Here is a 12,747-nt window from a genome sequence, read left to right as displayed (position 1 = left end):
GTTGGCATCTTTCTCAAAAGAGCATTAAGTTTTAATCTGGAAGGCAATCACTTCGTCAGTGGATCACCTTTATCATGTTGAGATTTGGTTTTAGGCTTTGTTAGGGAAGGTCTATTGTTTTGTCTTTAGTCTTAGGGCATAGCCCTTATTGCATGGTTCTTACACTTAGGGTATGGCCTTTTTAAGAGTCTCTACAAAAAGTCTGGGGACTCACCAAGTATTCTCTACAATCACTGTACCTGAATGCCAACCTATATTTCTTTCAGCACTATGCTGCCTCTGAAATCTCTTTTCAGCCCTCTAGCTTCTAAGCAGCTTTCTTTGCTTGATATCCCAGACTCTTGTGCTGCACATATATAGCATAAAAGTTGGCTCTGAGGGGAATTTTCACTTAGTGTTTTTAAGCTCCTTCTTTTAGGTCCCTCCTTTTTGGAACTCTGCCCACCAAACTCCAGTTGCCTTTGCAGGTCTGAATTCCCATCTCTGTCTCTTTTACCCAGTGAGATTGCCACTCTGATTGGGCACTGTTTATCTACACTGTCATCTGGAAAATGCCCATAGGGTGAAAGCTAGGATGAACATGGAGCTCATCTAATGTGCTTCATTTCTTATGTGTTTCTGTTCCCCAAAGAATCATAGTCTTATATTGACTCCTGTTCAATATTTTATCCAGCTGTTAGAATTGTTTATATGGGAAAGTTAATTCCAATAACAGCCACTCTATCATGACCATGTCCAGATCAATTAGTTTTTAAAAATAGCTTCTATGCCAGATATTCTCTCTGTTGCTACATATATATATATATATACACACTAGAAATTATGAACATTAGAAATTATAAACATGATTTTATGTAATATACATAAAATAATATAATCATGTTTTATGTTTATAAAATTATAAACATTAGAAATTGTATATATTTTATATATTATAAAATCATATAGCTGTAATTGTATATTTTATATATTTATAAAACTACAAATATTAGAAACTATATATATTTTATGTACTATAATATATAAAATTATATATATAATTTCTAGTGTTTATGTGTTCTGAAAGGTATATATCTTATCCCCTTTCTCAGAAAATCTGAGATAATTGCCTAAAATTAACCCAGTTTGTTAATAGAGCTGGAATTGGAACTGAGATTACTTGGACTCTGAGTTCCACCTACCAAGCCCCTAATAACTCAGTGTATAAATTCCACACAAGAGTCATCACAATTTTGCCCACAATTTTCCATCAGTATTTTATGTATTAAAATATTTAGAAGGAGAGAATATTGAAGTCACTGGCTGAAATAACTGATGTTTGTATAAGGATCTTTCTCCCTTATTCAGATATTTGATAACTGATTGTATGTAAAATAGTAAGTGCTTCTGAGATATCATCATCTATAGAATTTTTTCCTAATATCTTAGGATATTAAGATAATCCTACTCATTTAGAGGAAATTGATACTACTGAATAATTCCTTCACTGAATGTGGCAAACTTCCTGTCAACGGAGACTTACCATGTCACCATGACAAAGACATATCGAACCAGGCTTTTGGACATGGAATACTCTGCAAATAATACTTAGAAATTTTAAACTCATCAACATGTAGTCTGACTCTGCAAAATTAGCCCTTATCCACAAGTAACAGCACTAATCTCTAATCTTCCAACTCTCTTAGCAAAAAAGGTCAATTATAAACCTACGAACAGTATTCTGGGTTTACCCCAAAGGAATAAGTTTCCAAAATGCAAAACAAAAAATTTACATAAACAGAAACGTGGAGAATGTTTGCACAGCCTTTGATATCTGTTGCCTAGTGTCTTTTTCCCTGCTCTGTGCATATTTTCATATCCACTAATACCATTTACAGACTATCTTAATTGATGATTGTTCACTGAAGTTCTGTGCTTTAACATGCCAATTATTGTATCCATTTCTTGGATGTAAATTGACTTATCCATTCTACTCCTCTGCCATTTCCCCTCTTCACAAATTTTTCACCAGTTTTGCCTGGCCTTCTCTCCCAGTCAAGTTCTATTATGTGGATCAAAACCACAAAGCTCTATCATTCTAGAGGCCATAGATTCAGTACTACATGTTGAGAAGATTCAGTCTGACTTAGGAGATAAAGAAAAAGATTAAGAGAATGATATGGGGAAAACATATGGTCACTGGTCATTTGCAGCAGCACAAGCAATTCCAGATAGTTGTTCAGCAATTGGGGGAGGATCATCAATTACCTCTGGTGCATGACTGTGAAGCTTTTTTTTCATAACATGCACAGGTGCAGTCTATGCTAAACAGATTAGTCAGTGCCTGGTGACTCTGACACAGGCCAAATTCCACTCTTCCCCACATCAGTGGAAATGCCTTCAAAATGAGAAACACTAAAGAAGGTATAGCTGATAGCCAACTTCTGCCTCCTTAAGGAATTCAACAGACTAGTCTGTGTCTGAAGAGAAATTCGGGTGATATAATGGTAAGAGAGGCAGAATTTTTTGTGGCATGGAAATTCTGCAATAGCATCATACCACTAACCACAACTGACAAAGAGGAGGTAAACTGAGAAGTAGGTTTGTCCCTGGAACCCACACGCCACCACTGAAAACTACATACAGCTCCTTAGCCTACTGCCTTCATCTCCTTTCCTTCTGGTCAGAGCTCGTGGAGGACTGATTTTGTGGCCAGGGATGGACAAACGTCTTGCAGCAGGAAAAAGGGAAACAACCCTTTTCTACATCTTTTATGTCTAATTCCATGTCAGACACACCATTATGACACTTGGACCTCTGACTCCTGTTTACTTACTTCACAAATGTTATCTAGCTACTTAACTATTTTTTTCTTTTAGAGATGGTGTCTTGCTATGTTGCCCAGGCTGGCCTCCACCTCCTGGGCTCAAGCCATTCTCCTATCTTAGCATTAAGAGTAGCCGGCACACATCACCACACTTGGTGGTTAGCTACTTTCTAAGAAATGAGCATGGAGTACAGAATCAGAGGATAAGAAGGGATCTGATGCTGTATCCCCCCAGAAATGGAGTAACAAACGCATAAGGCTTGAGTCTGCATTGAGGTCTTACCAACAGGATTGAAATTTTACGTCTCTTATCTTATTCTTCTCTCATCTTGGTTTTCTCCCTTCCTGACGCAGAGGAGATTTAGAGCATTTGGATTCAATAGTCCCTCTAGAGAAATGACCAGATGCAAATGCAGACATTGAAGTGCAGACACAGCACTGAGTCGTGACGTGCCAAAAACATTCAAAGGGAGGCAAGCCAAATGTGAAGGAAGAGGGCACTGAAGCAACCAGTTATTCAAGGCAGACACCTGAAATTACCATAAATGTTGTTTTAATAGAGAGACTTCTACCACGATTTGCTGCCAGGTTCAGCTGAAGTGCATTTTATTCATGTCCGCTACATTTGGTGGGTCCACTAAGGGCAAATTTATTGCCACTATTGGAATTTTAATGCCCATGAGGCTACAAGCCTTGGTCCTGTTTGTAATAATTTTTCAGAGTGTCCTGTGCAAAGCTGAGGTGGAAAAATCAGAGAATGAAAGGTTGTTGAGAAAGAATAGGATGACATTTTAATTATAAAAGGGACAATGTTCCCATTGGGGTTAATTTCTGTAGAAAGAAACCTCAGGGATATTTCAGGTAGCAAGTAGGTTTTACAGAATTGAAATATAGATTGAAGAGATTTTACAAATACTCGTTTTCTCATATTTTTGATGATTAATAAAAGACTCCGAATTTTGTTAAAGGAATGGGACCCTGTTAACTGAACAGAGAATCCCATCTTATTTATATCCGTCGATATTCCTTTTCTCGTCTGTCGAAAGGACATAGTCCATTCCTTTTTTGAGTGTTATTTTCTCCCCAGTACCCTCTCTCAGTGGCAAATCCTATCACTGGTATTTTTAATTTTCTGGTTTCAGAGCATTTGGATTCAGTAGTGGTATCAGCATGCCTTTGTGTGAACAAACTTACCTGTTAAACTTACTCAATTCCTCATACTGCACTGAAGCGAAAATTTTTAAAAAATGCATATCATTTTTCAAGGCAAGATCCCTATCTAAACGGTCTAAATAAAGGAAAATTCGAAAAGTATCTCTCTTTTAAGAGTCGGTTATTAATTGGGATCTGGATCAATTGGCATAAGAATGCCGGGGACAGAGAGTCAGTTTCCTTCGGTAGAAATATGGTCCAAGATTTCTGTGGCAGATACACAGGACTTTCCCTTTTGGAGTTGGGGGACTATTACAGGAGCTGTTAGGCTTCCCTGCTGCGTGGTTTACCTCATTTAAGTCTTACAACTCCCCTGGGAGAAAGACACGCGTAGTCTCGCTACACAGAGGCGAATGCCTCAGAATTTAATTGCTTGGAGTCTCTCTGCGGATAAGTTTCAGATGTGCCACTGAAACTCAAATCTGCCTACGTTCCTTTCACAGCACTACGTTGCCTCAAACGGAGACGTTTTGAGTTGGTCTGATATGCTTTTTCCAGTTCCCAGAATTGATTCTTTGTGAGTAGTTTTTCCTCCCATTTCCTCCAGGCCAATTATGGCAAGTGTAGTAGGAGCAACATCTAAGATTTTCGGTTTGGGTTTCTAATCCAGGGTGGGCACCTGTCTCGGCGTCCTGCCGCTGTCCCAGGCTGTGGTGCTGGATTCCGCGGCGCTTGGGCAGAAAAGAGGAATCCCCGCCAACTCCACAGGGAGGATCTATTCCCAGCCCCCTTGTCCCCCTAAAAAGCACCCAAACCAGAACAATCACCACAACCTAGACCATGGGCCTCTGTGGACTGGGTAGTAGAGGGTCGGGGGCAACAAGGCACCTCGGCAGCGCCCTCTGGCGAGAGGAGAGCGAGTAAGTCCCCCGCCCGCGCCCCGCTCAGCCTCCGCCGCCGCCGCCGCCGCCGCCGCCGCGGCGCCCCCGCCCGGCTCTCCGGGTTCACTCTCGGTCTCTCCGTGAGACACAGACGGCAGCTTTCCGAGCGAGCGGGGTACAGGCTGAGGCGGCGCCAGCACAACTGCCGCCGTGCGCCCCGAGGAGACCTGGGCACGAGGAAACAAGGCGAAGCCGGGACTCCTTCCCCCGAGCCGACCGGCAGCTTCGCGCCCCCGCGCGACACCCTTCGCAGCCACTTCGCGGAGCGGGCCAGGACTTGGGGACGCGGCTAGGAAAGAGCCGGGGCGGGCGGCGGCGGCGGCACCGGCGCGAGGGTTCGCGCACTGCGACTGCAGAGGAGTGAGTGGCGGGCTGGGCGGCGGCGGCCGTAGCCTCGGGTGCCTCCCCGCCTCACCGCTTAGCAGGCAGCACCGCCTCCCGGGCCGCGGCCGCCCGGCCGGGTCCTCTGCGCGTTCCCGGGCCCGGAGCCGGCGCACGATGCGCCCGGCTGCGTTCTGATCGCCGCCGCGCCTCAGCCTCCACCGCGATGATCCCCCCTGAGCAGCCGCAGCAGCAGCTGCAGCCGCCGCCGCCAGCCCCGCCGAACCATGTGGTGACCACCATCGAGAACCTGCCGGCCGAGGGCAGCGGCGGCGGCAGCGGGAGCCTATCCGCCTCCTCCCGGGCTGGCGTGCGCCAGAGGATCCGCAAAGTGCTGAACAGGTGAGCGGCGGCGCCGGGCGAGGGCGCGGGGGGCAGGGGCTGCGGGCGCCCGACTCCGGGTCCCCTCCATCCCTCAGGCGGCCCACGGGTCCTTTGGGACGGGGTTGCGGCCGGGGGAGACTGAGGAGATCGGGCGACGACGCGCTCCGCGGTCGTGGAGAGGCCGCGGCAGCTTTGTCCCGGCGCAGGGAGCCCTGGAGTGGTGGAGCTGCCGCTGGTCCGAGGAGGGAGTTCGGTGAGAGGCGGGGTATTTCGTACCTAGTCGCCCTGTATGTGTATCCGCACTCACACCCTCCACACGCGTGCCGCCTCACTTCCCTTTCCCTCTCGCATCCCGGCTTTGCGCTCGGTGGTCGAGGGGACGCGGGGACCCAGCCAGGGCGGAGGAGGGAGGCGCGGGGCTGCGGAGACGGCGTGGAAGTCCCGGGCCTCGTGCTGTCCCCCGCCCCACCCCGCCCAGCGGATTCGACCCCTTGCGGGGCGGGGATGGGGTCGCCGTGACAGCCTAGCAGGCGGAGGGAACCCACTTCTCCAGCCTGACGCTCTAGTCGCCCCTCGGACTCTTTCTGGCTGGGAGCAGCGAAGAGAGGGCTAGAGGCCTGGAACAGACCCAGGCAAAGTGCAAAACATTGCAGGCAGTGTGTGAGCCGGCGGCGCCCAGTTATCCCGAAGCACCCAAGCCGAAGGGGGCGGGTGCCGATCTCCGGCGCCTCCAGTGCTGGAATCTGCGTAGTGGATTCAGGACCAGGACGTTTTAGGATGAGGACCTGGGTTGACGTGAAAATGGGGGTACCTCGGGCACCTCTGACTCAACTGTAATGTGAAAGGGACTTTTTCTACTTAAATAACTTGAAACGGTTGACCAGCTGACACATTAAAAAAATTCTATAGGGAATGTGTTTTGTGTTTTTTTTTTTTTTTATTTGGGTGCGTGGGTGCCTTTCGATGCATCTGTAGAGGTAACTCTTCCAGTCGCTCTGTTCATACAGGTTTCTGTGCGGCACTGTGTTGGGTAGCAGAGATTCCCAACGAATTCACACCGAACTGTCTGGGTCTTAAAGCTCTGGTGGGAGTACAAACTATGTACAGAAATAGAATCTTGAGAAATATCCTTATTTGGGGAGTATAGTTTAATTTAGTCATATCAAATCCCGAACCATTCAAGAATCCCTGGTGAAGAATTAATGCGTGTGTTAGTTTATTTGTGGGTACTTCTGTAGATTTCCATTATCAAACAAGAAGAAATTCACTCTGACGGGAGACACGAGTTGGTAATAGAACTAAGTCTTTGATTTGTAGCTGAGAATACCACCTTCCAAAAGATAAAGTAGAATAAATCAAGAAGACGCTGGCTCAGTACATATTATGTGGGTTTTGTGTTTTTTTAACGAATACCTGTGGGTTTTTTTTTTTGAATTGCAAATACCTTGTCATTGGCTGTTTAAATTTTTAAGCACAATATATTTTTAATTATTATTTTTTCTCATCAAACCAGAAAATATTGATGTAATATTTTGTTCAGTTTTCTCTTTGCTAAATTATAAGTTACTGTTGATTCCATGTAGGTTATTTCTTGATATGTAATGAATCATAGAGCCCAGAAAAACAAGATCACTGAGGTAGGAGTGAGGGGTATGTTGTCATCATACCTTGGCCAGTAGCTAGACAAGTGGTTTGCAGGAGAGCCATTTATCTACTTGGTTTTGGTTTCTTCATTGTAAATTGTGTTTAATAATACGGTACTTGTCCTACTTCCCTACCATGATTTTGAGAATTAAATAATGCTGAAGAAAAGACTTGGAAAAGTATAAAGATCTACATGAATTAATGTATTCAACTCATTTTTGTTTTCCAAGGTAAGTCTGTGGGATAAACATAGGCAAATGAAGTTGAAGTCATGCTACGTTATGGGTAGAACCTTGTGTTTCATTAAACCTTCAGCGATCTGTGACATGAGTTGTACTAGTACCAGTGTATACAGGAGGAACTTACACTTATGTTGGGTTGACGGCATTTCGTCTCAGGTATACAACCATGAATGGAACCCTAGGGTTGTAGCCTTTAGACTTAAGCTAAAACAATTATTTACTTATTTATTTGTCTTTCAAAGTTATTCAGAATTTTCAATATAATATTTTGTATTGAGTAACTGGCTTTTCCTTATCCTTAAAGGATAAGAACAAACTATTTGTTTCAAGAAAGAACGTTTTTAGTAAGGAGACTGAAAAATCTGAGCAAGTTTTAAAATCTCAATGGCGTAATTTATTTAGCATGCTGATGAGCTTCACTTTTGTGCCATAATTATGTCAATGAGAGCCTTAATAGTGGCTATAGAGTGATTAGACTCTAGGTCGTAAGAGTATGAGGGAGAGTGAATTTTTGAGATTCTGCAGAGTGCTTGGATGTGGCTCCCATCTGGTTTGAACCCTCATGATGTGTTGGACTAGTCAGTAATGGATATCAGGCAGGCCCACTGGGGCCTAATCATAAGCATCTTTGTCAATTTTCTAAGAACTCACGATCTGCTTACTTTCTCCTTTTTTGCTTTCTTCTTTTCCTCTTCCTCCTTCCTGAATACTTCACCCACATTGCCCTGTCCACTCATTGTCTTCATTTGTCTTCTTTCCTCTACCCTTGGCATGCAGCAACTGAGCTCTTAGCAGAAAGTTGTTCCAAATCGGGAAGCTAGGAGCCAATATAAAAAATATCCCTCCAACTTTTGACATGCGAATATATAGTTAGCAACATGCTATTGCTGTGGGCTGGTAGGGCTAGTCTCTTCAGTGACTGAAATGGGGGCTGTACCACTGTCAGCTCTTAGCGTCCCACTGGGCCAGAGGGGTAACGCTGAGACACAGAATGGTGCAATGGGATGAGAAATATTAGACTGTGAGCAAGGCAAGCCTGGCGAATTGCCTGCCATTGGTCACAGTCTACAGGAACAGCTATCTGACAACCCAGAGGAAGAATTGCAAACACATATGTTACCTATATCCTGTCTACCCAGGGAGAGTTAAAGAGAGAATTGCTCATCAATAATTAATTAAAGGTACTTCTTGCTCTCAAGAAGCTTAGAATGAAATATAGTGTTACCTTAATAAAATCTGCCTTACATTATTCTGCATCATTTTATTTCCTTAGTATACTCCATAGCCTCTCCCCTTACTCGAAAGGCTTGTCAAGCTGGATTGCTGCATTTTGTACACAACAATTGGGGCATCTCATTGGTTGACTACTCCCTTTCTGTGAAACAGTTAGATTAGAATGTAATTATATTCAAGACTTGGTGAAAGAGGAGGCACTAGATAATTTTTTAAAATAATTAATGGGATGTCACATTTTTTCCCCTGGTATACTCAAAATTGTTTTGGCAAAGGGATGCAAGAAATATAAGACAATTTAAATGCTGGAATAATTACTACTCCTTTAATATTCAAAGTTGTGAAACAATCAATGTATTGATTCAAACAAGGAAAAAATACAGCAAAGTCTTCTTCACATTTCCTCCCTCCCTCCCTCCCTCCCTCCCTCCCTCCCTCCCTCCTTCCCTCCTTCCCTCCTTCCCTCCTTCCCTCCTTCCCTCCTTCCCTCCTTCCCTCCTTCCCTCCTTCCCTCCTTCCCTCCTTCCCTCCTTCCCTCCTTCCTTCCTTCCTTCCTTCCTTCCTTCCTTCCTTCCTTCCTTCCTTCCTTCATTCCTTCATTCCCTCCTTCCCTCCTTCTGGCAGGATCTTAGTCTGTTGTCCAGGCTGGACTGCAATGCCATGATCACAACTTATTGCAGCCTTGACTTCCTGGGCTCAAGCGATTCTCCCACCTCAGCCTCCCAAGTAGCTGGGAATACAGGTGCACACCACCATACCTGGCTTTTTTTTTTTTTTTTTTTTAATTTTTAAATTTTTAGTAGAAACGAGGCCTCGTTCTGTTTCCCAGGCTGGCCTCAAACTCCAGGCCTCAAGTCACACTCCCACCTTGGCCTTCCAAAGCGCTGGAATTGCAGGCATGAGCCACTGTGCCTGGCCTTCCCTTATTTCTTAGCATAATATAGTATACATTACCCTGCCACAGGCAAGCAGAAAACGAGAAAAAGAAAATACTTCAAGGGCAACAGTTGATGACCCTCTCAAAGAAACTGCTGATCAGGTAGATTTCTTTGACACATATAGGAGTAGCTACTGACCTACATATTAAAGTGCCTGAAGATTTTCTACTCTAAATGATTTCTTAATGAAATGTTTTTGAGAAATGAGTGATAGCTTGTTTTGTGTTTTGCATATGTGTGCTTTTATTTATCTTTTCCCACGTATTATTTTCAGTTGTTAACAGAAATATCTGTGAATTTCTAGTTTTGATACACTTTCTTCCCATTAAGACATACAGTGGGTTGTCTCAAATTATAAAGAGGTTTCTGCCTCTTTGAGTCTTATGGTGGGAATGTTTAATCATAAGAATGGAGTCACTACTGATTCTGACTCATCCATTCATTTGATTTAGAATGAACTGATTTCCAACTTATATTTAGATTTATTTTCTTCAGATTTATTTTCAAATTTCTGAAACCTTTTTGAGATATAAACCAAAGAGCATTAAGGATATACACAGAAGAGTTTGAAGCAAGCCTACATAAAATCAATGTCCAAGTAGGAAACTTACTGTGTAAAATGGGACAATATGTGGACATAGCCTTTCTGAGTCATTAAGTAAGGTGGACAGAACATCATGAACCAATGGATATGACTGAACTCTAGGTATTCCATACAGTTAGTGGAAACATATAATTTAGATGATCCTTTCTTATCAAGTGAGAAGGCTTTTGTTAGGAAATTAATGGTGAAACTCTTCCTCAAGCTGCTGCTTCTAACACATGTCAAAATGATAAGGGGAAGATCAGCTAGTAATGAGGTTGATTCATACAAAATATTCCAAGTGGAACTGGGTGGTGTGATTAAAAACAGGCTTTTTTCGCTGGGCGCAGTGGCTCAAGCCTGTAATCCCAGCACTTTGGGAGGCCGAGACGGGCGGATCATAAGGTCACGAGATCGAGACCATCCTGGCTAACATGGTGAAACCCCGTCTCTACTAAAAAATACAAAAAAACTAGCTGGGCGAGGTGGCGGGCGCCTGTAGTCCCAGCTACTCGGGAGGCTGAGGCAGGAGAATGGCATAAACCCGGAAGGCGGAGCTTGCAGTGAGCTTAGATCCGGCCACTGCACTCCAGCCTGGGTGACAGAGCGAGACTCCATCTCAAAAAATAAAAAACAAAAAAAAAAAAACAGGCTTTTCTAAGATTAATAGTAAATAAAGGATGTCTGAAGGATGCATTTATTTTTAACTAAAAGGACAAAATTATAAAAATAAAAGATTATCCCAGTATACTTGTATTTATGCCCAGTGCTTGGAGAAACTAATGTTCACATTAAAGGAATATTTGTATTACCTCAGATAAAGATGATGCATTTTCAGGTAAGTAACGTGTATTAAAATATTCTTGTCTTTGTGTGATTTTTCTTTGAACTTTTACTTTCTCAAAATCTGTCAGTGTCTTAGGGGCATCCTAATCGATGTCTGTTTTCACTGTACACATCTATAGATGTAGAAGGTATAGGCAACTGAGCTGCTGCTCATATAGCTCATATAGCTCTAAAGTTATGTAATGCAAGAGATGTTTTATTATTTAGTTGCCATTTCTCATAAAAATAATATGCAGCATGTGAAAGTACCATCACCAGATTTTAGTTTAGCTTGCTTGTTCATTTGCGTTCAGGCCAATGAGTATTCACTGTACATTGTTCAAACACATTAATTCTTGATTATGTTTCTCAAGAAGTATGCTTAGGAAGTCAGACTTCAGTAGATGTATGGAAAAAACCCTATGAATATTGGGCATATTTCTTAATGGTAACATGAACATATACAGGTCTATATTCATTTATTCTTAAGCAGTAACTGTGTGCTGAACCCTCTTATGGAAGACACACATGTGATGAAACGTTATTCTTGGGCCAAAACCTCAAAATCTAACTGGGAAACTTGACATGTGTATCACTATTTAGAATGAACGTTGTAATTCATAATCTGAATTGTTTTTTTTTTTAAATTAATTAATTAATTAATTAATTTATTTATTATTACTATACTTTAAGTTGTAGGGTACATGTGCATAACGTGCAGGTTTGTTACATATGTATACTTGTGCCATGTTGGTGTGCTGCACCCATCAACTCGTCATTTACATCAGGTATAACTCCCAATGCACTCCCTCCCCCCTCCCCCCTCCCCATGATAGGCCCCGGTGTGTGATGTTCCCCTTCCTGAGTCCAAGTGATCTCATTGTTCAGTTCCCACCTATGAGTGAGAACATGTGGTGTTTGGTTTTCTGTTCTTGTGATAGTTTGCTAAGAATGATGGTTTTCAGCTGCATCCATGTCCCTACAAAGGACACAAACTCATCCTTTTTGATGGCTGCATAGTATTCCATGGTGTATATGTGCCACATTTTCTTAATCCAATCTGTCACTGATGGACATTTGGGTTGATTCCAAGTCTTTGCTATTGTGAATAGTGCTGCAATAAACATACGTGTGCATGTGTCTTTATAGCAGCATAATTTATAATCCTTTGGGTATATACCCAGTAATGGGATGGCTGGGTCATATGGTACATCTAGTTCTAGATCCTTGAGGAATCTCCATACTGTTTTCCATAATGGTTGAACTAGTTTACAATCCCACCAACAGTGTAAAAGTGTTCCTATTTCTCCACATCCTCTCCAGCACCTGTTGTTTCCTGACTTTTTAATGATCGCCATTCTAACTGGTGTGAGATGGTATCTCATTGTGGTTTTGATTTGCATTTCTCTGACGGCCAGTGATGATGAGCATTTTTTCATGTGTCTGTTGGCTGTATGAATGTCTTCTTTTGAGAAATGTCTGTTCATATCCTTTGCCCACTTTTTGATGGGGTTGTTTGTTTTTTTCTTGTAAATTTGTTTGAGTTCTTTGTAGGTTCTGGATATTAGCCCTTTGTCAGATGAGTAGATTGCAAAAATTTTCTCCCATTCTGTAGGTTGCCTGTTCACTCTGATGGTAGTTTCTTTTGCTGTGCAGAAGCTCTTTAGTTTAATGAGAT

The 12,747-nt window shown here is 42.9% G+C and overlaps 1 protein-coding gene across 1 annotated transcript in view; it reads left to right on the top strand.

The window, feature by feature from the left end:
- The first annotated feature begins 5,411 nt into the window (after positions 1-5,411).
- The window catches only part of SLC35F1 (solute carrier family 35 member F1), a 400,531-nt gene continuing 393,195 nt past the window's right edge, over positions 5,412-12,747 (top strand). Inside the window, exon 1 of the mRNA XM_050786549.1 lies at positions 5,412-5,622. Coding sequence (XP_050642506.1) covers positions 5,447-5,622 — 176 coding nt within the window. The 5' untranslated portion in view covers positions 5,412-5,446. The remainder of the gene's footprint in view (positions 5,623-12,747) is intronic.

Source organism: Macaca thibetana, chromosome 4 (assembly GCF_024542745.1).
Source record: "Macaca thibetana thibetana isolate TM-01 chromosome 4, ASM2454274v1, whole genome shotgun sequence".
Taxonomy (NCBI): domain Eukaryota; kingdom Metazoa; phylum Chordata; class Mammalia; order Primates; family Cercopithecidae; genus Macaca; species Macaca thibetana.
Note: the sequence above shows the minus strand (reverse complement) of the source record. Positions and strands in the feature narration are given on the sequence as shown.